This window comes from Pavona decussata, unplaced genomic scaffold, assembly GCF_977016875.1.
Source record: "Pavona decussata unplaced genomic scaffold, jaPavDecu1.1 SCAFFOLD_110, whole genome shotgun sequence".
Classification (NCBI taxonomy): domain Eukaryota; kingdom Metazoa; phylum Cnidaria; class Anthozoa; order Scleractinia; family Agariciidae; genus Pavona; species Pavona decussata.
The window spans coordinates 245,843-268,373 of NW_028145524.1; the positions used below are offsets into that span (position 1 = coordinate 245,843).

At 38.2% G+C, this 22,531-nt stretch overlaps 2 protein-coding genes across 3 annotated transcripts; one reads left to right on the forward strand and one right to left on the reverse strand.

Moving 5' to 3' along the window:
* Positions 1 to 3,123: 3,123 nt before the first annotated feature.
* LOC146470808 (uncharacterized) lies at positions 3,124 to 11,512 on the reverse strand. Its single transcript, XM_085121499.1, has 6 exons — positions 11,233 to 11,512; positions 9,179 to 9,214; positions 7,872 to 7,977; positions 6,113 to 6,224; positions 3,766 to 4,063; positions 3,124 to 3,253 (listed from the first exon to the last, which is right to left on the reverse strand). Exons 1-5 carry the CDS (start codon positions 11,303 to 11,305, stop codon positions 3,803 to 3,805), a joined length of 588 nt encoding a protein of 195 aa, XP_084977625.1. The 5' UTR covers positions 11,306 to 11,512; the 3' UTR covers positions 3,124 to 3,253; positions 3,766 to 3,802.
* Positions 11,513 to 13,828: 2,316 nt separating this feature from the next.
* LOC146470809 (uncharacterized) lies at positions 13,829 to 21,412 on the forward strand. 2 transcript variants are annotated; one of them, XM_085121501.1, is made up of 6 exons: positions 13,829 to 13,973; positions 14,122 to 14,198; positions 16,242 to 16,271; positions 17,068 to 17,176; positions 18,303 to 18,468; positions 19,251 to 21,412. In XM_085121501.1, exons 2-6 carry the CDS (start codon positions 14,123 to 14,125, stop codon positions 19,434 to 19,436), a joined length of 567 nt encoding a protein of 188 aa, XP_084977627.1. In that variant the 5' UTR covers positions 13,829 to 13,973; position 14,122; the 3' UTR covers positions 19,437 to 21,412. The 2 variants fall into 2 exon arrangements, with proteins under 2 accessions (XP_084977627.1, XP_084977626.1); XM_085121500.1 differs by having other exon boundaries at positions 13,829 to 13,969.
* Positions 21,413 to 22,531: the final 1,119 nt, after the last annotated feature.

Consider the following 22,531-nt stretch of genomic DNA (forward strand, 5'->3'; position numbering starts at 1 on the left):
ATTAATAAGTTGTTTAAGATGTAGGGCCAGTTATTTGAACAGAGTCTAACTTAAGCCGCGGCTTAAGACAGTCAGTGGGCCTCCAAATCTGTTTATTAGATAAATACATGTAAATAGTTTTCTAGTCTGGTATGCAAGGCTTTTTGTTATCGTCAGCAGTCGACAATGTTTAGCTATTATTGTTGGCAAAATTGAAAATGACTTAGAACGTGGTTTTGTTAAACACCGTTTAAACTGTCTTTTAATAACTGACCCGTAATGTTTCGACAAGAAGATAGGTTATTCGCTCGCTTTTCTTCGAGTGTCAAACTATTCTGCAAAAAAGCTCCTCTGTAAGCGAAGCCTCTGTATTTGGTCTTGGTATAAAAAGGTTATTTTTTGCCGGAGCCCCACAGACTGTAATTTGTATAGTGTTCGCCATAACGAATAAAAAAAGAAATCCCTGAATCTCTGAACTAATACAATCCCCAGGTTATGGTATCAGTTACAGTATTAAGTTTCCCCACCAGCAACAAGATCAGACAAGCACCAAGTTTCAGACCGTTAACTGCCACGCCTCTGAACCTCCCCCGTCTACGCCCTGAACTAGTAAAAAAAAATGATGTTCCAGCGTTTAAGTTCTCCTGAGCGTTATATTATATTCGAGCAGTGTGAATAAAAACTATGTATGCATGCTGGGTTTTCAGAAGGATGTGAATTCATTTGCTCGACATAGGAAATTGATCGCGCCTTCGATATGTAACTGCCTTGGTAGCTAGAATTTTCACAGGTGATCGCCGACTTATTTTTGATATGGAGTCTTTATTGCACTAGTCGACTAGCCTTCCCAAGCGCTTGGGAAGGCTAGTCGACTAGTACAATAAAGACTCCATATCAAAAATGAGTCGGCGATCACCTATGAATATATATGTATTTTTTTTTTTTACAGTCACTTCTTAAGGTTTAAGGAATCTTTTTGCCGCGGGACGGCAAGCTGACGAGAATTTTTTATTATTATTATTTAAACAATATTTTGTTTCGACATTTACTCTAAGAGCAAGAAAAAAGAGTGCTCATCGCGAGAGCTAACGCCTTTTACACTAATTTTAAAAGACATCAGGTAAACAAGAAGCAAGACATACATGTAACAAGAAATAGCTATAAACACAGCTAAACAGCTAAAAAAATCGCCAACAACAAAAATAAATAAATTAATAATAATAGTGATAATAATAACAATAAACAATATATCAAAATAACAGTTTAGAAAAACGGTTTGATTGGGAGGTAAGAGACTTACTTTTGGCGAGAAATTTTGGCGTCCTTTTGAATTTCATTTTGAATGTGTACTATTTACCAAACCACTACGCTATTCAGTAAAATTTACCTTCTTCGTATCAGACAGAGATTCTTTAACCTCACCTTTCTCCAAAATAGTTTCGTTAACTTTGAGAAGCAGCCTGCCGATCATTGCTGTACACTGTTGGCGATAAAACGATTGCCATTTATTTTTTCGCATGTGTCTTTGCTATTGCAGCAGACTGACAACTGCAACGGAGCTCAGTTGGTTTGAATTTCAAAAGCTATTGGAATGAATGGCAAGGTTACAGGATATCACGCGATATCACACGTTAGGCCTGTTCCAAACGCCGTGCTACTGTTTGACCCGGCAGTAGCAAGGCAGTGGTTTCAAACGTCAAATTTAATTCAGTCGCACCAAATTCTAAAATATAGAAATGCGTAGAACGGAGCAAATTAACCCAAAATCCATTAAAATAATTTATGAATTTAGTTCGGCACGGTAATAGCACGCCTTTTAAAACCAAGTCGCGCTACTGTGCGGGCGCGACAGGGCCTGCCGTGCTACTGCCATGCTAAATAGTCGTGCCGAACTTAATTCAGCCTGCCGAACTAAATGGTTTCAAACGCCGTGCTACTGCCGTGTTTAAGTTGAATTAAATTCTTGAATTTAGTTCGGCACCGCAGTAGCGCGACGTTTGGAACAGGCCTTGGGCATAGCTTGATGAGTGATGTCACGGGTAAGACACAAACACCCCACATAATTTCGAAATCATACGGTAGTCATCTCCAAAGGATATACTATATGTGAAAATAATTTTGGCGGTAACAATGAAAGCGAGACTTATTTTAAAGAATTTTTTACAAAATTCCGAGAAGCAGATACATCGAAAGCCGATTAACGCTAATCCACGATTAAAAGTTAACCAAGGTTTTCATCTCGCTCGATTAAAAGTGGTTTTTGAAAGCTTATTTTAAGCTCATGCTAAAGAAAAGTAAAAGTCAAAAAGGAGGGACAAAAATCTTTTGCAGAACCTTTAACTGATACGTCATGAAAATTAGAATCAAAGTTCACGTTAACAGTTTTTTAACAGTTTTTTTTAGTGGGATTTTCAACCTCAAGCAAAGCTAATAATAAGAATTATCCATCATTTAGTTTTGCCCTTCTTGTTAATTTAATTCGTTCCTTTCTTTGTCCAAGAATTGGTAATCAATGAGTTAAACTGTCACGTTCCCAGTACCGTAGACACGGGGTGTTGTGTACTGGATTTTTGGCCAGGTCAACCGCAGTGAAATATACGGCAAGGGCAGCAAGACTAATGCGTTTATTAGGATCGGGCTGAGCCGTCTATTTATAACAATTGCGGTTGAAAACTAAAAAGAATACAATTGTCTAAGTCTAAAGAAACGGACAAACTACGAATTCAACGCCGTAAGAAACGAAAGGAAAGAATAGGAATTTTACAAGCGTTACTTACGTCTGATCTTGACTCCGGAGTTGAGAACAACTTACCCCGCGTTCTCTCAGAGAGACTACGTTAGAAATAGCTCCGTGATCTCCTTACAGTTTGAAAATTCCTCGCAACTGAGAAACGTGCTTACAGAAAAAGGACCTTAATACATGTCTTTGACGTAAAGGAAACAATCATGAAAAAAGCTTTGTGCTGCCAGCCAAAAAACGGATATTCGGTAATCACGCAATCAAAGAAACAAAGCTACAAACAGAAAAGAACAAGTAGTCCCTTAGTGTTACTAAAGCGCATTGTTCTTGTAGGGAACGTGACATAAACCCCTCAAATAAATAAATACAAAATATATAAAAGAAAGAGTCCGACGCAGCGAGTATATGTTGTACGCAACTGGTGAATTTCACGTTTATTTACTGTGAACTAGTACAAAATTTATTGCAAAATACAACATCTAAATTGGTGCAAAATTTAAAGGTACAGATGTGGCAAATACTGCGCTGAGGAATCTGCAAGTGTGAGACAATAACAAAATTAGAATGGTCTAGCTAAAAGGAAATAAAAAAATAAATAAATAAATATTAAATGAATATTATAGGTAGGTACTACATAAACGGACGTCTTGCAAAAACTTTTAACTGTCAAAATAGGAGAGTAAGCATTGGAGAGAGTAAAACGTTGTTAAGTTAGACAAGTCGATCAGTCTCATCCATTCATTCACTAAAGATAGCTGGTCGTTCATTCTCAGTTATTCATTCAGTTCTGAGTCAGTCAGTCCGTCAGTTAGTAATCGGCAAGTCAGTCCGTCCGTCCGTCCGTCCATCCGTCCATCAGTCCGTCCGTCCCTCCGTCAGTCCGTCAGTCAGTCTGTCAGTGGGTCAGTCGGTCACGACAAATTCCTCAAGTCCGACAAAGTCGACACAAGATCTCCTCGACAAAAGTCCGAAGAAGATCCGATTAATGTACGAAGAGCCGAGCAAAGTACGAACGAGAGCGGACTGATAAAGTATGAAGTACTTACGCGCGTATAAGAAAGCCCCCATTGATTTGTTGTCCAGTTACAGCGCAGTATCATTGTCATGATCTTCAGAATTTGGACTGAACTCAACTACCTTGTCCAAACCGTAAGGTGTGCTGGACTCGTAAGCGGGGTTCTGAAAGGAGCCGAGCGTCAATCGTTTCTCGCTCTCCTTGGAGTCCTTCTGTCCCTTCTCTGTCCCGGGTGGGGTCACTTGTTTGGTTTTGGATTCCCCATTGAGCTGTCCGTTGGAGTTATTGGTGTTGACTGACTGGTAAACCCCATTGCTTGACTCCCCAATCTGTGGACGAGAATAAGTTGATAAAACATTTTTTTGAGTAAGGGGGTTAGTTTTTTTTAAGGGAAAAATCAAGGTCACGTGACCGGGACTTGTGACATCACCAGATGAAAGCTATACACAAGCATTACTCAAAACTATGGTTGGAGCTAGGATATCCAGGATTAGGGTTAAGATCTAGGGTTAGGGTTAAGTTCTGGCCCCTAGGGTGATGTACGTGAAAGGGCTATGGTTTGGACGAGGGTAAGTCACGTGACAGACACTCCCACCCAACTTTGACACTATTGGATAAATGCCTGTTGTCCTTTGGCTATCTTGAGTCTAAAATACTTTTTCATTTAAGCCGAAATTTCAAAATAACTTCCCCTCTTACTCTGATTTCGTCCTTTCTTACAACTTTGGTCATTTTTGGGCTCATGCCAGCTACCCTCCCCCTCTAGCTCTAATTTCCTGTACTCAGATCTCTACAATACTTTGCAAAAATACTAATATCGATTATATTTGCCGATTGGCATGGTTTCCAAGTTGAAATTAACGAGTGGCTGACAACCAGTATCTTTAATTAAGAGACTGCAGTATTGTATCGGTGGGGGAGTGGAAGCACACTGTTTCGGATGCTGACGTTTCGAACGTTAACTAAAAACAATTCTCAAACTCATTAATAATTCATCAAGCCAAAATAAAGCAAATCACTACTGTGAAGGAGGTTTAGAAATGTGATCTTAATTATCATAAACTTTTGTGAACTTTTGCTTCGAATTTCTCCAAGAATTATCAATAGTTTGAGAAGCTATATCAAACACTCGAAAGAGTGTTTCCTCCTATTTCCAAACACCTCGAAGTTGGTTAAAAAAAAAAACTCGGCTGCGCCTCGTTTTTCCAACCTGCTTCTCGGTGTTTGGAAATCGGAGGAAACAGTCTTCCTCGTGTGTGATATATTACATAAATCACTTTATTTTTAATGTCAATGTATTCAGCGCAGAGTACTAATTGGGGACACTTTCCACATCGAATAGGAATTTAGAAGTGTTTTGAGCAGAGAGGAAAACTGGAGTACCCGGAGAAAAACCTCTCGGAGCAAGGACGAGAACCAGCAACAAACGCAAACCACATATGACGATGAGTCTGGAAATCGAACCCGAGCCATATTGGTGGGAGGCGAGTGCTCTCACCACTGCGAACACTGCGCCATTCCTGCTTAATTCTCCACAGCGATGGCCAAATTACCTTTTCAATTCGTTGATTAAACCAAACATTCGTTTTTTGAATAGTCCACGTTCGAGATATCATATTGCAGTAGTCATTCCCTCAATTTAATCTCTGATCTCTGTTATTAATCTTGTTTGTTTGTTTGCTTGTTTTGCTTACATCTGCTTTTCCGACATAGTCCTAAACAGTGGAAAATATCTCTGAATAAGGAGACACCGTCCATAAATCGGGGTCCTGGGTGGGTGGTGTGTGTGGGTTCTCCCCTAAATGAGCTATACAGGTATGTGCGGCCCCAAAGGGCATTGTATTTAAGCCGTTTGGTCCAAAATAAGGCAAGGATTTTAACCATTTTGGTCTAATGATCTCGAAACGGGTATGGATTCTAGAAACCAGTCCTCAGTTGTTCAAACAGCGGATAATTTTATCCACTGGATAGGTCGCTATGCGGCAGATAAAATATGTGCAAGAATATCCCTATATAGCCCTATAATTTGTGTATAAAGTAGAAGAGTCTGTCTAATTTAAGTATGGGATTGTGTGAAAAACTTGCCACAAGCATTGGTTGGAGTAAATTAAATCCGCTGGAGAGCAACTTATCCACTGGATTAAGTTCTCCACTCTTTGAACAACTGGGGGCAGGTCTGAAAAGATGGGTATGAATTGTGGAGGCCAGATCATCTGAATAAAGGTACCGGAAATTTGCATATTTTGGCCTGAAAGAGGACCAGGATTTGGCGAATCGGTCGAGCGTCACACCTCCACCAAAAATTCCGAGGCGTGCCCCCTGGACAAACAAGTGGATAGGGACCTCTCCATGGTATAAGTTCACTGTAGCTGACTGACCTTCAGGGATTCATAATGGGAAGGCGGGGCGTCGTAAAGTCCGTTTGATTTTCCAGCATACATGCTCTGGTACCTCTCCTCTCTTTCCTCTAAGTAGTAATCTGAACTTTCCCTGATAAATGAAAAAAAACCACTTCAGAATGTGGCCAAGCATACAACAAAATGTTTTCAGAAACATCTAGTGTCATTCTCTAACACAATACCTCCACTAACGGACTCTATCGGCAGAGCTGGATAACAGTGTTATCTATTATATGCGCCGACGAGGTTCCGGAGTCGGCAAGAGCTTGTTACTGCGCCCCTTGCACTTTGCTAATGAAAGTCTTTTGGAACTTAATTTCCAAAGAAAATAGACTTAGTGACATCTAAAACCTCAAAGAAAAATCTCTGCACGCGCTCAGCACCCCTAACTACTTTACGCTAATTCCACCTCCAGCGACTTGTATGAGCACTGCATTCAGTTTTTGGGTTTCATGAAGTAGAGATCTCGTTTAAGTGGACACTCACAAGTGGTTCTATCTACACAGGAATATTGCTTTTTTTTTTAACCTACTTTAACTCAAAGCCTCTCACGAGCCTAAGCGGACATCTCTCCAAGGTGAACACTTCATCTTGGTCTCGCCAAATACACTGAGACACTGTACAGCCACACACAAACACTGCATTTGTAAACTTGCAGATGGCCAAAGCCACACACAAATACTTCATTTGTAATCGTCTTTTAAGCTGGCCCCAGCCACACACAAATATTGCATTTGTAATCTCCTATAAGTGGTCACTTTTTCTAAGTGTAAGCTAAGTCATGGCCCCAGCCGCACACTGCATTTGTAATACCCTTTAAGCAAACACCTCTCCAAGGTGTATATAAAACCCTAGCCCAGCGACATGCATACAAACACCTTGCTTTAAAACTGACCCATACTAAGACAACTCATTTCACGTCATATAATGGTCTCAGCCACACACTTGTAAGCGCTTCATTTTATTCTCACATAAGGAGACACACATGCAGTTATGGACCCAGCAACTCATGAACATTACTGATATTTTGAACATTCTTATGATTCAAACTAACGCTAATAAATAGGTTGCATTGATCCTTTAAGCAGAGACTTATATCATGTCATATAATGGTACCAGCCTCACACTCAAAGCGCTTCATTTTATTCCCACATAAGGAGATCCATAGTGTTACACGTATGGTTTCACCCACTCATAAAACACTACTGAATTTTTATAACATTTTTAGGTGCACGCTTCTCCTTGGTGAACACTCAAATTGGTGCCACCCACCCACATATAAGTTTGGATTGTTGTAAACTACGTGTTTCACTTAAGGACGGTGCCTACTTTTGTTACTGCGCATACGTTCTGCGCATCTCGAGATACTCGTATTTCCTATGGGTGGTGCCACCTAGGACGGATATTTTTACGCGGTCTAAAACTATGCAGAGAAAGCAGAACTTAGCAAGTGCTCTTGGTATACAAAAAGAAAATTGGGGGTAACCATGCATTTTTCAGATATAATAAAGCTTCAATTTGGAAAAAAAACGCCACACATCGCTTTGTATTTTACTGTTTTTTAGAATAATTGTTGCTTAATTGTCTCTAAAAAATGCGTGGTTACCCCCAATTTTCTTTATGGATTTCAATAGCCCTTGCTAAGATCTGCTTTCCCCGCATAGTCATAAACCACACAAAAATACTTCGGTATTAGTAGGCACCGCCCTGAAGTCGATCTGTTGTATATTCTACATACCCACGTGATCTGGCCCTTCGCAGCAACGCAATTGCTGCCACAACGCTGATGAGCAAGAACACACCACAAACCACTAAGAAAACAACGCTCAAAGATAGCAAAGTCTCTGAAAAGGAAAACATTGTGATAATTAAGAACTGTTCGCATCGAGAAAGCAAATTTGGCGCAACGGTTAGAGCACTTGCCTCCCAACAATGTGGCCGGGGTTCGATCCCCAACTCGGCGCCATGTATGGTTTTTCTTTGTCGTTGGTTGCCGCCCTTGGTCCAAGAGATCTTCCTCTGGCTACTCAGCCGAGGTTTTCCCATCTCAAAACCCGAAATTTCTAACTGATTCTAATTCGATCCAGAATTTGAAGGCCACAGTTATAGTATAAACCTAGACCAGCATATTAAATTGCTTCTCACAATATCATCACTTGATCCATCAAACATATTGGTCACAAGAGTAAAAAAATGACTGACAAAGATGAAATGACACATTGTCCAAAGAAGTACCAAAACAAAGGCAGAAAAAACAGCGGGGAGAAAATGCATATTCATACTGGGGCAGAAAAAATAAATGAGTCATGATAGAACAGACTGCTGTTGGAAACTTGTGAATCTAAATCGTTAGCTTTTTTTAAGGAGTTGCGAACTATTCCCTTCAGTGTCAGTAAATAGACCATTTCCGAGTTGTTTTGAACCTCATTTTGAAAGCGAGGCTAAGTGCAAAATTTTTGTTATGAAAATTAGTTTTCATTCACGTGCAAACAAAACTAATTTTCATATGAAAAGTTTTGCACTTAGCCTAGTTTCCAAAGTGAGGTTTACAGTAACTCGGAAATGGCCAATTGAAGCCACTATTCAGTCTGATTTGAAACCCCGAGGAGAACGTGATGGAAGTTTTGGTGTCGGTGCACCGCTCAAGCTCTCCAAACTCCTGATTCGTTTCTCGATTATTATTTTTAAAATTCGTTATGTACTTAAAGCGGTTTTCAGATGAGGGACGTAAGACCAAAACCTAAGTAATTACTCTGACCAATCACAACAGACGTCAGCAGCGCAGGAAAATGCGTGAGTGCCAGGCACGGTTGCATTTGGTTTTGATTCTCTTTGGTTGAGAAAATGGCGCGAGTTTTGCTGAACAATGACAAAACGTAGTAAAGCAAAAAGCAAAGCCACAACGAATGCGAAATTGCTTTCGACACTCAAATGAAAATCGCTCTATTTATTATTTGCTTAAGTGATTTTTTAAAACATCCAGTTGAGCCTTAACTTTGTAAGGAGTATTGAGCCTAAAGGCTAAGGAGAATGCATACAACTTACCGTCGTCTTTCTTCGAAATGATGTAATTATCCTCCGCTGAAAAGCAAAGAGAACAAGAGTGATGTAATTATCAATTCTTTCTTAATCGTAGACAAATCTGTTAAGAAAATTACCCTTTAGCTTCCAAGCGTTTTTAACGGAAAGCAAGTGCTCAAGCAAACATATCTCAAAGCCCAAAGAGTCCATACAAGCTTTGCTTCTTGTGCCTAGGAGACAGTGCTTACGTAGCTGCTAGCGCATTTTGTGTGCTCATAAAGAGCAGACTGAGAAAATTTAAGGGAAATAAGAAGGGATACAAGAATAACATTTAACTGAAAGTGAATATAAGATGCAGGAAATACCAAATATACGACGACTATGTGGAGTCAATATTTTATGGCTGTAAGAACCTCAAAGCAGTGATTGGATAGGAAGTTAGCTTCGATGTACGTGACTCAGCTTAAAGGGGAAGTATCATGGAGTTAATCACATCTTTTGTTAAAAAAATGATGAAATAAGACCTTCAATCAGCTGTCAAATAATTCTAGAATGACGAGAGGAAAGAAATCAACAACGTTGATCTGTTCTAGCGCATTTTGGAAACAAAAATGCGAGAATTTGAAAAACATTAGCCTAAAATTTTTCAAGTCTCAATCCATACCGGATTACTCTGTCTCTGGCCAGAGGCACTAATCGACAGTTTTATTGCACTGGGGTGATAATTTATAACAAACTTGACAATTATTTCGCTGTTTCTGCTGACAGACAAACATTTTTGTGTTTGAAATGACAGCAATGTCACTAGCCGAAAGTACAGTACATGCAATGTGGCTGAACTAACTGAAACTAAATTGGAAGCAGTGACTTTAAGTTTAGAAAGAAAAGGAACAATCGGACCCCATCATGTGCTCACGTTCTTCGTATAACCTTGTAGTCCCTTCCACAGTTTTCTAAACTTTTGGCATAGACCAGTTAGCGAAAATCCATCGACACCGCTGGAAAGTAAGCCTTAAAATTAATAAAGTCTCCAAGTTTGAGAGAGATATGTTGAAAAGTAACGAGGATATGCATCCGCAAAGTCGCGAGATTTTACAGCCGCTTCAATGGTGGGGGCAAGTTGTGACCCCACCATACAAACGTCTGTAAAATTGCGCAACTTTGCAGAGCTATTCCTTCGCTCGCTTCCGACATATCACTTTCATACTTGGTAAGTTGAATAAGTTTTAGGCGCTCTTTCCAGTAGCATCGATGGATTTTCGCTAACTGGTCCTTATTAAAAGTTTAAAAAAAAAATGTGGAAGGGTCTCAGTTTGGTCAATTCACGTTGTTGTTATGCAGAGGATGGCGAAGAAATTGTGTACCGGAAATTCTTTAGCATAACGCACGTACAGAGCGTTTGTTTTTCCTTATTTAATCTACTGTTTTGTAACGTTCTCGCTGCCGTCGATGTCGTCGTAACAAGTTTCATAACAGTCATCTAATTCTCGTGAGTTCGCTGAATAGCGTGCAGTCACGCTAAACTGAACGCGTCTCAGCTGGTTGACAGCAAACTCATCACGAACGAAGGAAGAAGCTTAACAAAGGTTAAAAAGTGCACTCAGTTTGTGAAAATTCGTCGTTTCCTACAACTAGAATTTTCTAGACCAACGTATGTTTTTGTATCAAGGCAGTGATGCGTTTTTAATATGTGCTAATTTCAAGAGAGCTCGACTTGTTGTGGCGGAGGTTTGTGGAATGAGTAGAAGTTACCGGTTGATTGCGAAGCGGCTAAATTTAGAACCCTTGTATTAAACAAAGAACTGAAAGTTATTATAAATGATTACAGATTTTAAGGGATAAATTGCTAATAATATAGGTGCTAACATTAGTTTTCGGCAACCAAACCCATTCGATTTGTTCTGAAGTTTGTTGATAAAATAGTTTGTCTCGATGCTCTCAGTCTGTGAATGCCACTCGCCAATACAGGAACTTCAAACCGGTCTGTGATCATCCCTCGTAAAAGGTCCCTGTTTTTCACAACGGCAATAATTCTTGTAAATCAAACTGAAAACCAAGAAAAAAGAGTATTAAATTACCTGCTGAGGTCCCCGTAGTAAGCAAGAGGGCCATAGCGATACAATACGCAGTAGTCTCGTAGATGACCTTCATGGTCGCTTAATTGAAATTTGATATTCTGATGAAAAACGAAACTTCGAGTTGTGCTTTCTGAAAGACTGCGTCCAGTTTTCGAAGAATTTCAACTGTAGTCGTTGTCTTGGTTCCTGTCAAGGAGAGAGATGTTTCAAAAGTACTTCAGTATTGCAATACATGCAGAACAATGACTACACATGGAAGATATTGTTCAAATAAAACTGCGTGCTCATGATTTGAATACGCTATTGAAAACTTCAATAAATTTTCCGCACCATTAAATATATATTAATAAAAGGAGTCATTTAACCCCCAAGAGAGCATGGCAGAAGCATTCCTGTTGAAGAGTTAATTAAAGATTGTTGACGAAGTTTTCAAAAAGCTTGTTGTTAGTTCAGTTTGTCATGATTTTCTTCCATCTCTTTGCGAATACACTATATTATAAATAATAACGTCTAAATTTTGGGGCTGTGGCTAAACCTTATTAGTTTTTTTGGAAATTTGAGCCTGAAGATATGTTCCTAAGTTATTACCTATTATAGTATTTCAATGAATCTATGCGGACGTGACCAAGGCATCAATCAAAGAACAAAACGTGTCGTAATGAGGTGTCAAGTTGCTTGTGACATGCTCTGTTGCACGGCTGTAGTGTTTTACAATTTATACTGTTTATTTTGAAAACATTTGGTCAAAATAAATATGTTCTTAACTGGCTCACAGCCTGGGTAAAGCTCTAACTGTATGTTCTTAAATTTTAGTTAATCTCAGCCTCAAAGTTCTTATTAAAAGTAAAAAAATAAAAAAAGAGTGTAAAGTAAAAGACCGTTTTTGTTAGCAACTTTCAGACATTCACACAGAAACTTCCAGGATGAACAACAATGTTGCATTCGTTTGGCCACCGTGTTTGTTCAGTGTCGAGCGCGCGCATGCCCACTACGCTGACTTTGTATCCACGGTGATGGTTTATTGTTTATATTTGCTTCGCGCATTGCCGCGTGATTGTTCAAGCTTCAGTATGGCGAACAAAAAACAAAAGAGTAAGTGAAACTGTCCGAGGCGGAGGTCGTTCGTTCGGCGCGCCGTTTTTTGGGCAAACCAACGTGGCTCAGGCTTGTTTCACTGCCAAGTTTTAAACATTTTATGGCGTCATTTTACGGTCTTTAAGTGTGTAGACCATAGAAAACTGCCTTCGATTTGCGTTTTACAATAACATGGAAAAAGTGCGAGCGGAATTGGCCTTATCAGATCCGTTAAGAAACCGCGCTCGTTACCGTGTGAGGTCATTTATATTGCCTGTACTCTTCTAGACAATAGTGGTAAGCCAATCAGCGCTGGAATTTGACAGTTATTGTAAAAATCGGTTTGAAAGTTTATTTCGGGGTAGATGTTATTTTCAAATAAGTGTACGAGATTTTTATAATAGACTTTAATATCACAAAGGCCGTACTAGGCGCTTAGTGGTGCCCTGAGTGCCAAGGAAACAGTGCTTTTCTTTTGCGATTTTCTCTGTGTTCTTCAAAACGTCCAGCCAAAATAAAGCAATGGGAGAAATACGGAAATGAACATTGTATCGATTAAAATTATGAATTAACAATAGACTAATACCGAGGTGCCGAGACACACGAAGAGATGAAGCCGAACGTTTGTAAAGTGACCCCACCTACCAGCCTCGTTCCCAGGGTTGAAAGAGAGAGGGCCCTGGGAAGTGAAGGTTGCCCATTTCCCTGAAGGTCTGGTCTACCACTGGTGATTATGACCAAGAGACATGTTTGTTTGTAATGGATTGTTTGGTGTTCTCAAGACGGCCGGCTGAAATTAATGTTAGATTATAGAAGTCAAGGAAAAAACACGTGTCAAATACAAAAAAGCTCAAAAAAGTGTGAAGCTTATAACTGATGCCTCTTCAATGGAAAACGAACATTTCTGATCTTTGTTCATCAGCGTATTGCTGAAGAAAATTTTAGTTTAGTTCAAGTTCTATCAGTATAGTATCACTGTTTCTTTCTAAATCTGTAATCTGCAGAAAGTTTTACTATTTATCATAATTAACTTCTATCTTTTCAGCTATTTTCTGAACTTTGTTGTAAGTTTTGGGCCATCCACTCGGTTAGCCTTACTGCTATTTGGATAGTCCAAACTTCTTGCCAAAATTTCAATTTCTCATCTTTTCTTAAATCTACATTTACCGTACAATAGAGATTGTTGTTTTAATAGTTTGTTATATTATCCTGTTGTAAATAGGCAAAAGAGGTTAAATAAAGTTAATTGAATTGAAGTGAATTGGTCAATATTTGAATAATACTTTAATATGCCTAAAACTGAAATTACAAGCTCCGTAAACGAAATACATTTTTAGCTTTTAAGTATACGAATCCCCGTTAATCTTTCAATCTCAAAACTAGATTATCAACACTTAGCCAAGTAAGCCTATGATTGTGTAATACCTCGGTTAACTGTTCTAGGATGACGAATTCTTTTTGCTTCATCAACCGCGAAATTTATGTAAAAGCGCATTGATCTTAGCTTTTGCATTTGGGCGCTTATGATTAATTAGCCCGAAGCTCGCATATTTAGCAAGGATCTCTTTCACTGGGTATTATACAAGAAGCACGAATTTGAGTTCGCTTTTTCATCCAACAGGTTTTCTCAGTCGAGTTTCGAGACCATTTCCAGACATATCAGGCAAGTTTCTTGGCTATCCTGTTTAGAGATATCAACTAAATTAAGCCATTTCCGCAAACACCTAATAGCATTTGTTATTTACGAGGGCGACTTCTGTCAGTACATGTTGTGGAATGCTTCTTCTTTTATTTTAAATCCTTTGGTGAATTTAGAATGAAGACCCATTACTTTGGAATACAAGCCTTGTTCGTTGTATTGTGCACTTTCTGGCTGCCTTTCGTTCGTGGAGGTAAGTGAACGCTCATCTTGTTACAGATTTCATTTTTATCGCGTAAGTGCATCGAGCCTATGCAGATTAATCCTTCCATTAACTTTAAACCGAAACTAAGTGATTCTAACTTCTGAGGCTGCGGCTCGATGAAATCAGCTAAAGAGCCAAAAAGTTACAAGAAACATAGTGCTTCCCCATGGTATAAGTACCGTTTATTACTCTACAAAGTTTAGTATTCGAACTTCTCGGCCCTGTGGACGAAATCCTGAATTGTTGGGTGTCTATTCAGAATTATTAACTTCGCAGTACTTTCCGCTGTGCTGTTTAATATATTTCAAACCACAATTCGGTTCTTCCTTTTCAGTTTGTGCATCCTAACTCAATGTGTTTACAACTTTTGAGCCTGTGGGATCAGAAAGCTACATTCTTATGAGCTGAATTTTGCTGTGATGCCGTTTGTCATGCTACTGAATAACATTTGAACTTTAATTTTGCATTTGCGGATGAATTCGTACAGTGTGTGTTATCCTTTTATTGAAAGTAGTTGAATGAGTTTATCCTGTCTTGCTGTTTGATATACTTGGTGGCTCTCCTAAATTTAAAAAACAAACACAACTTATCGAGTACTCAAGTGGCAGGAGGTTTCATCTCCTTTTGTTTTTCGTCTGTTGTTTAGTATTTGGTATGTGTCAACATAAGTAATTAAAATTAAATTTGGTCTGATCTACCACTGACGTCTTGTCATAAAAATCACTAAAAAAGCTCCGTGCAAGTTCTCAATTGTGTCACATGTTTGGAAGTATATGCATTCTACCGATTTACTTAGAAAAACTACGAGCAAATGAGTGAGAAAAATGTAGGATAAGATGATTATATCTTAGCATAATTTGATCTACTCTACCGTGGATATTGGTATTCGATTAGAAAGACTTATTTCACTGAACGAATTAGTTTAGGAAAAAGGGAAAAAAAACGTTCTCTGTATCGAGGCAGGTGCTTCAATGTTTGCTTTTATGCGCAATGTTTTTGATTGTAAATTACTCAGATGTTTAGTAAATTCGAGGCGACACATGAGGGTTTCTTACTGTGTGTATTGTGTACAACAATTAACGTAGCACGAAAATTCTTTTGCTCAAAATTTCTTGTTAAATTACTATTTTTCTTCTACTGGCTCACTAAATTCGAGAGTTTACAAGTTAAAAATGACTTTTCACTAGTTATGGTCAGCGTAATATGCATTATTGCCAACTTACTCATTACGATTGAATAGTCCAACTCCCTGATTAGAAAGACCTCCTAGACATGAATCAGGTAAAAGGGTCAGTGACCTTCCATTTTTTTTTTTTTATCATACTACAAAATATAGTTCATGTTTGGCAAAAATTCTCGAAGATGTTTTAAATTTATATCTCTAATTATATGGCAAAACGTGATACATCGCGTAAGTTAAATCTATAGAATCAACTGCATGAAAGAAAACTTACTGTACAATTTTCTTCCAAACGTTCACAATTGACTGATTGTGAAAATACATGTAAATGTTGGCTATTTCTGATTAGATCACTTATAGTGTTGATAGTGTTTGGCCGAGACGTTCGGCTAACTCTCTGGTTGAGATTTCAGTCCGGATTCGTTTCAAAGTCCTCTTATAGAAGAGTTTGCAGTCAAATGAAGGAAGTTTCAGCTCGAACCCGGTTTGAGCTAACTGTGCTAGAACTTTGGCTGGGCTGAAAAATCTCATGTAAATGCATCAGTTTTCAACCGGGCTGAAAATTGAACTTGGATAATGCGAAATCATTGTGATCAGTAGTGCAAACGTTTAATCTTGATTGCATTTCACTCAACGCTATTTTCATAAATGCATTATAATCCCAGCGAAATCTAAGCCCCCCCCCCCCCCCCCCCCGTCCAAACCAAGCTGAAATGTTAAACACGGGCTGACTTGATTCGCCGTGCCGTTGGGCTCTTAGCTTAAGTCTCGTTACAGTAATTAGACAATAATTCGTTTCAGTAGAAGTATAAAAAATCTAACCATATAATATCTATGTTTTGCCCCAACAGACAAATACATAGTTGACAAGGAAACTGATGGTATGCTTTTATCATTGTATCTATAACATTGAATCTAACTTGTTGACGAACTGAATGATGTTTACTTTGATCTTTCCTTATGTTATAAAGATCGATTCATGTAGAACTCAAGAAATTCATTTCCCAAAAATAAATCCTAAACCAAGAGCACCACGAAAATGAAAAAAAAACAATAAAAATTGAAGAAATCAAAGATAATGACCAAACAAGTGAGAAAGTTAGTTGTTGAGGTCAGCAACGAGGACTGATGACATCATATGACATGGTAAGTGCGTCTTGATGACAAATGGCGGCCATGTTAGATCCGCCATCTTGAATTTCTGGTATTCCAAAAAACTTCAGGAAAACGCCAAAATTGAACGAAAAGAAGTCAAAAGCACTTAAAGAGCACTAATATGGCCTAAAACTATAAACGCTACTGTAAGAAAAGTAATTTTTCTTCAACTTAAAGTGGGATATTCCAATTTTTTGAAATAACGGCCTGTCAAGAATTGGTTGCCATGGGAGCATCAAATTCAACGAACACTAACCGATTTCCAGCTAAATTTCTGAAAAATTTCATAGGATTGCGTTTCATGGCGTTTACGTAATTTACTAAAAACTTTATTCAGGTCCAAAGTCTCCGCGGGCTAGATGGGATTACAGAGTAACGAAAAAGGGATTCTGCGACTCTGATATCTATGAAAGAACTGAAAATGTGGCGTTCCCCTCTCAATATAATGACTTGGTTGTCAGGTTTTAAATTTGATTTTCTTTTAACTCTGCTCTTGAATTTTTTTTCTGTTGCGTTTCACAGGTGTCCTTCTGGACTGCGCCATCGCATTTTTTGTCATGTGCTTACTCTTCTTGATCCTGGTGATAATAGTAGCAGTCTATGTGGTTTACAGAAGAAAAGGCGGCAACAAGTAAGTAACTAAAAGCTTGTTCAACTTATTTTCAGAATCAAGTAATAACAGTAGAACTTTCCCGTAAGTGTTTACGGGAGGGGTACACTTATATCTGAGAAGTGATACCACAGGGAGTTCACGTTTTGAGTCAGAAACCTGTGGTAGTTTAAGAGGCTTGCCCCATTCAAAAAAGCATGTGCAATCCAAAACGTAGTGTGGTATCTTTTCAGTAGTGAAAAATATTTTAATCGTTCCGTTAACTAATAATAGCTTCCCTTATAAAAATACTAATAGAACTCCATCGGGACATGTTTCACGAAAATGACGAAATTGTGAAAAGCTTTTAATCAGAGCACTTGTAATGTGCTCGTATTTATTTGTAATATTTGTGCCTGTTTTTTCTGTTCACTTGTAAGTGCCCCACATGTTTTTTCGGTTAATTTGTAAGCACCCCACATGGAAACTAGCCATGTCGCTTCCTGGCTGTCGCTTCTCTTTAGCGGAGAGAAGCGACAGCTGGAAATACGTCTGCATTCGCAGACTACATGGAAACTAGCTTGCAGTTGTTGGTGGTCAGCGTTTTAAAGTAAAATTCAGTATGTATATGTATATTAAACAGTATGAACAGTTGTACTGTAAAATATGAACTCAAGGCGGTTCATCTTGTTTTTAATGAGTATATTTAAAGTAATTTCAGGGTGTCAATATGAATAGTCGTCTCACAGCTGGTTTCATAGTATACCGACCTTGTATATCATAAATAAAAAAATGTTCCACTGTAAGAGCAAGCTTTCTCCTCATGTCATGATCGGTTCGTACGTCGAGTGTTCGCGGAAGAGAAAAAAAGAACAAACAAACGAAAAATTTAAAACCATTAAAACCATTTAAAACCAGTGGTCGTAGTCGCTTAGGAGAGGTTCCTGTTAAAATGAATTGACTGGGACACCAAAACAAACGCGAAGTTCTGGGCTCGATACTCCATTGAAAAGAACTCCATGTCAATAAATCTCTAAACAACCTATCGATTTTGTCATCTAAGTTTTGTTAATTTTTTCGGAACAAGTATACTTATCACCCCGGACATTGTAAATGATCGACTGTTAAAATGTAATTATACAACATACTCGATACTTTGTAATTTCAGATACCTCCATAAAGGGTACGAAGTTTCAAAACGCGAGGATAAGCCTGTCAAGGGCGTGGCTACTTCCAATCCTTTTTACGGACACGGCATTTACTCGCCGCGCTCTGAGGGTTCCATCTACCTGCCTGGGCGCGAGCCTTCCTACGTGAACGGCAAGCCAACCAAGGTAAACGTCAAACCATCATAATAATAATAATAATAATAATAATAATAATAATAATCAGTTTAATTACTCTTTTTGTAGCTTAACAGCTAACTTACAAGAGTGGTCAGGGTACTGACTTGTTTTCGTATCATATACATATACCACAAGGTTCCGACGAGGCTGAACACAGCACAACATGCTCCCACCGAAATCTTAACGCTACAAAAAAGCTTCTTTTTTGTCATTGGCTGAGAAATGAGCTCTTTTACTGGTTGAGAAAGCAGCGCGAGTTTTGCATCCCGTCTTACCGCTTCTTGCAAATGAGCTTTGTTTGTTATTAGTTGTTGCTGGTATACTGGAGATAAAGGGATTATGATCGATACGATTGCCCGACTAATTAACACTAGCTTTTGACGAACAGTGAAGCTTAGTTGAAGCAAATTCGAAAAAAATCTTCAAAATTTTAAATGAAAAGAACCAAAACCTATCTTAAAACACTCAATTATTCACTTATGTCCAGAAATGCACCTAATCCTGAATTTGGGTACTTCATATAACACAGACCTCTTTGTCGTTTTCATATGACTTCATGTTTGACAGAATTATGTGTGTTTTAGTGTAAAATAAAGTTAAGGGACACCTTGTGATGTCTATCATACAGTTAACGAATCTCGTTAGCGTGCATAACTATTTGACTTGACCTTTGTCAACCTAGTTCCCAGGGTCTCTCCTCTTCCCGTCTTTGGGAACGAGGCTGGGCCTATGTGATCCTGGGCTTAAGAGATGATCTATGTCATTAACAGGTTGAAATAAACTCAAACAACGTCGTGGAAAACAAGAAGAGAAACTCGCCCCCGACAGAAAAAGGACAGCAGGACGCCATGATGAGTGAGAAGAAGGTCAACACCACATATGACAACCCTGCCTTCGAAAATCCTGGCTACGAAAGCTTGGCTGACGTCGACAGAGATTATGAAGAACTGGCATAGCTGCAATAACTTGAACGCCGATTGTAAGACAAATAGCCATTACACAGTAGGAGCTAAGTTTAATTCGGTTAACACCCGTTTCCATCTCTCAAACTGACCTGGGATACTCACTTAAAATTACATGAAGGGAAACTTATTTTAAACTTAAAGGGGCAGTGTCACCAGTTTTAAGCGTGCCTCTCAATAGCGTAAAAACATATCTGTATTGATGGGAATGTTAAAATAATGGTTCAGTATTGTTAACAATTGCCTTACAAGTATAGATAAGCTAGCAGTTATTATCTTTTGCTGCAGATGGCTTGGATGGAATTGGATCACAACTTGAAAAAACCTGGCCAATTTTTTCAAGTTCTTCCTGTGTATTTTGGAGAAATTGCTGAAAATAGGTTTATAGTTTGTTCTTCATTGAATAAATCAGTAAACTATTTTCCTCCCGGTGCTCTACGAACAATTTCATGTTAGAGAAAAGTTCTATGTTAAATATTTGAGTAGTTTTGGTGAAAATATAGCAAAAAACCCGGGACAGTGCTCCTTTAGAGAAAAACAAGGTAACAAGAAACAGAATAATGTAAACCTCGGACCCGAGTCGTTTGCTTCATTTCTCCTACCCATAACCACTAAACCAACGAGGACTACTGCTGCCGGAATTGTAATTTTTAAGGTATTTATATAGAGTTAGCCATCACAATCAACGGAAGCTAACTGTTTTTGAATCAGCCCTTTAGCCTAAATACTGTAAATCGCTGCTAAGACCAAAAATACTGCTTAACTGCAGCTCTATTCAGTCATTTCTGGTTCTGTACTCGTGTACCTCAATACTATGACGATAAGGAAAAACCTCATAAGGTGACTATTATCAGTTTGAGATATGGAAACAAGTGTTAACCTTTTAATTCTTGTCAATTCTGAGTTAAAATTAGTTCAATGTACGTCATTGTCATAGTTCCGAACAGTAGTGATGTTGTGTCTTTTCAACAAAGCCGATTTCTTGTGTGTGTGATCAAAATGACTTGTTTGTGGTAGACATTCTGACGTTACAGGTAACCATTTCGATATATCAGGTATTAATTAATACTATCTTGTTTATGCTGACTAATGTAAAAAAGCCTGGACTGAGTTGTTCAAAGCCCGATTAGAATAATCCTGGGTTAACGTGCAGTTTAGAATTTACTTTATCATTAGTTTAAAATTAGCCCTTTAAAACATTTTTAACTAGCAAGAAGAAAACCTCGGTTAAGTTTTAATCGTGAATTAGCGTTAATCGGCTTTCGAACAATCGAGCCCACCTGGGCCCGATTAAAAGTTAATCCAGGTTTTCATCTCGTTCGATAAAAATGTTTTTAGAAACTGAACTGATATTAAGCCAAATGTAAAGAAAAGTCGAAGTCAAAACTGATGGGCAGTCTTTTGGAAAAATACTTGTTGATAAGTAATTAAACTCAAATCAAACTTCACATTAACCCAGGATTAGCTTAATCGACCTTTGAACAACTGGGCTCTTGTGTACAAATTTGAGGTTTAAATGATTAAGTTACGTTTAAACTTTTATATCTCAACTATATACCTAGCATCTTTTATAAGATGTCATAAAATGCCGCCTCAACCGAAATAGAATGAACGCGTTCCAGAAGACAAAATTGTTACTAATCTAGCTTAATGGCTGGCAAATGGCATGAATGCGAGATTCCATCGGATACCTTTCGTGCTTGAAAACGGGATCACCTTCTCAGAAATCTTATGTATTGCGGAAATTTTCCTGTGAAACGAACTAAAACAACCAATTACATCTTGACACTAAAATTTCTAGATTTCTTTGTAGGCTATGTAAAGGTATATAACCTAGCTGTCGAGCTATTGATTTAAACCACTCATGATGCCTTATGTAGTCATTAATTTTTTTTCGCTTATGTATTAGATTTGGAGTGAATGGCAACTGATGGTCATTAAAAAATGAAAACAGTTGCCTTGTTGTTTGAGTTTATTGTCTCATTTCCTTTAATTTCCCAGATATTTAACAATTATTCTGCGAAATCACGCGGAATATCACCTGATACTTCGCCGACGAGGCCGTAGGCCGAGTGGACTAAATCAGAAGATATTCCGCAAGATTTAGCAGGATAATTGTTTTATTCTTCAGCACATTGAAAACAAAGCTCAGTTTTACTGCAGAAAAGTTGAACACGATCTTTATTTAGCCATTTTTCTCGGCCTACACACGAAATTACGTATATCGCAAGATATCTGTTGACAACGAACGACGAATATTCAGTGCGCCATGATTATATATAGGATACCTAGACTTGCAAGTCAATGTCAGGACTTCACTCAGCCAGTGTTTTTGAAAACATGCATGATATTAAGTTTGGAATTGTTTAATAGTCGATCAATTAAACCGGAAGAAAGGGCGTTCAAGTTAAGCGACAATTTTTACTGCTGTGAATACAAATGTTTTGACTTTGAAAAAGTATTAAACAATGGGGGACAAAACTTAACTACAGCTTTGTTTCAAGATTATGAGCGTATTGTTGATTAACTAGCTTTCCAGCCGCGAATGAGAGAAGTCCGGCTAAATATGAGTGTAAACCTTTGTTACGTAAGACCGCCTGATTGTAATTGAGCTCGAGCTCGTTGTGTCATTAAAATATGACCAAATATGGCAAGTAACAAAGAGAAAAACAGAGATATGAATAAAATAAAATAGCTTTCAACTGTTATTTACAATTAGTTCGGAATTATTTTCAAATTAAAGACCCCATCATTTGTTATCATATACCCTGCTTTGGATCTACGACGTTTACCAATATATCAAGAAAATATACCAAGCTATAGTCAAAACAATTTCCCACGAAAAACGAATTGTTCGCGGTAAGGCCAATGCAAATTATTCTTGCCTCAAAACGTGAAGTTTTGGACGTATGTGGTAAAAGCATGCGATTTTAATTGCACTAAAATAAACGCAATTTTGCGGCAATAAACCTTCTAATTTCAAGAAAAACATTTCAAAAGAAAGTATTTCTCAAAGAGATGTAAGTGAATTGACAGAGAACACAGTCAATTATGCAGTCCGCCGGTAGAAAGGAATAGGTCCTTTGTTT

What these genes read in the sequence shown, in the direction of transcription:
- LOC146470808 (XM_085121499.1), bottom strand. Translation starts at nt 11,305, where the DNA reads ATGAAGGTCATCTACGAGACTACTGCGTATTGTATCGCTATGGCCCTC. An exon ending in CGAAGGGCCAGATCACGTGG is followed by an intron (nt 6,225 to 7,871) that starts GTATGTAGAATA and finishes TTCATTTATCAG; the next exon opens with GGAAAGTTCAGATTACTACT. An exon ending in CCCATTATGAATCCCTGAAG is followed by an intron (nt 4,064 to 6,112) that starts GTCAGTCAGCTA and finishes TCTCGTCCACAG; the next exon opens with ATTGGGGAGTCAAGCAATGG.
- LOC146470809 (XM_085121501.1), top strand. Translation starts at nt 14,123, where the DNA reads ATGAAGACCCATTACTTTGGAATACAAGCCTTGTTCGTTGTATTGTGC. An exon ending in GCTGCCTTTCGTTCGTGGAG is followed by an intron (nt 14,199 to 16,241) that starts GTAAGTGAACGC and finishes TTGCCCCAACAG; the next exon opens with ACAAATACATAGTTGACAAG. An exon ending in AGTTGACAAGGAAACTGATG is followed by an intron (nt 16,272 to 17,067) that starts GTATGCTTTTAT and finishes TGCGTTTCACAG; the next exon opens with GTGTCCTTCTGGACTGCGCC.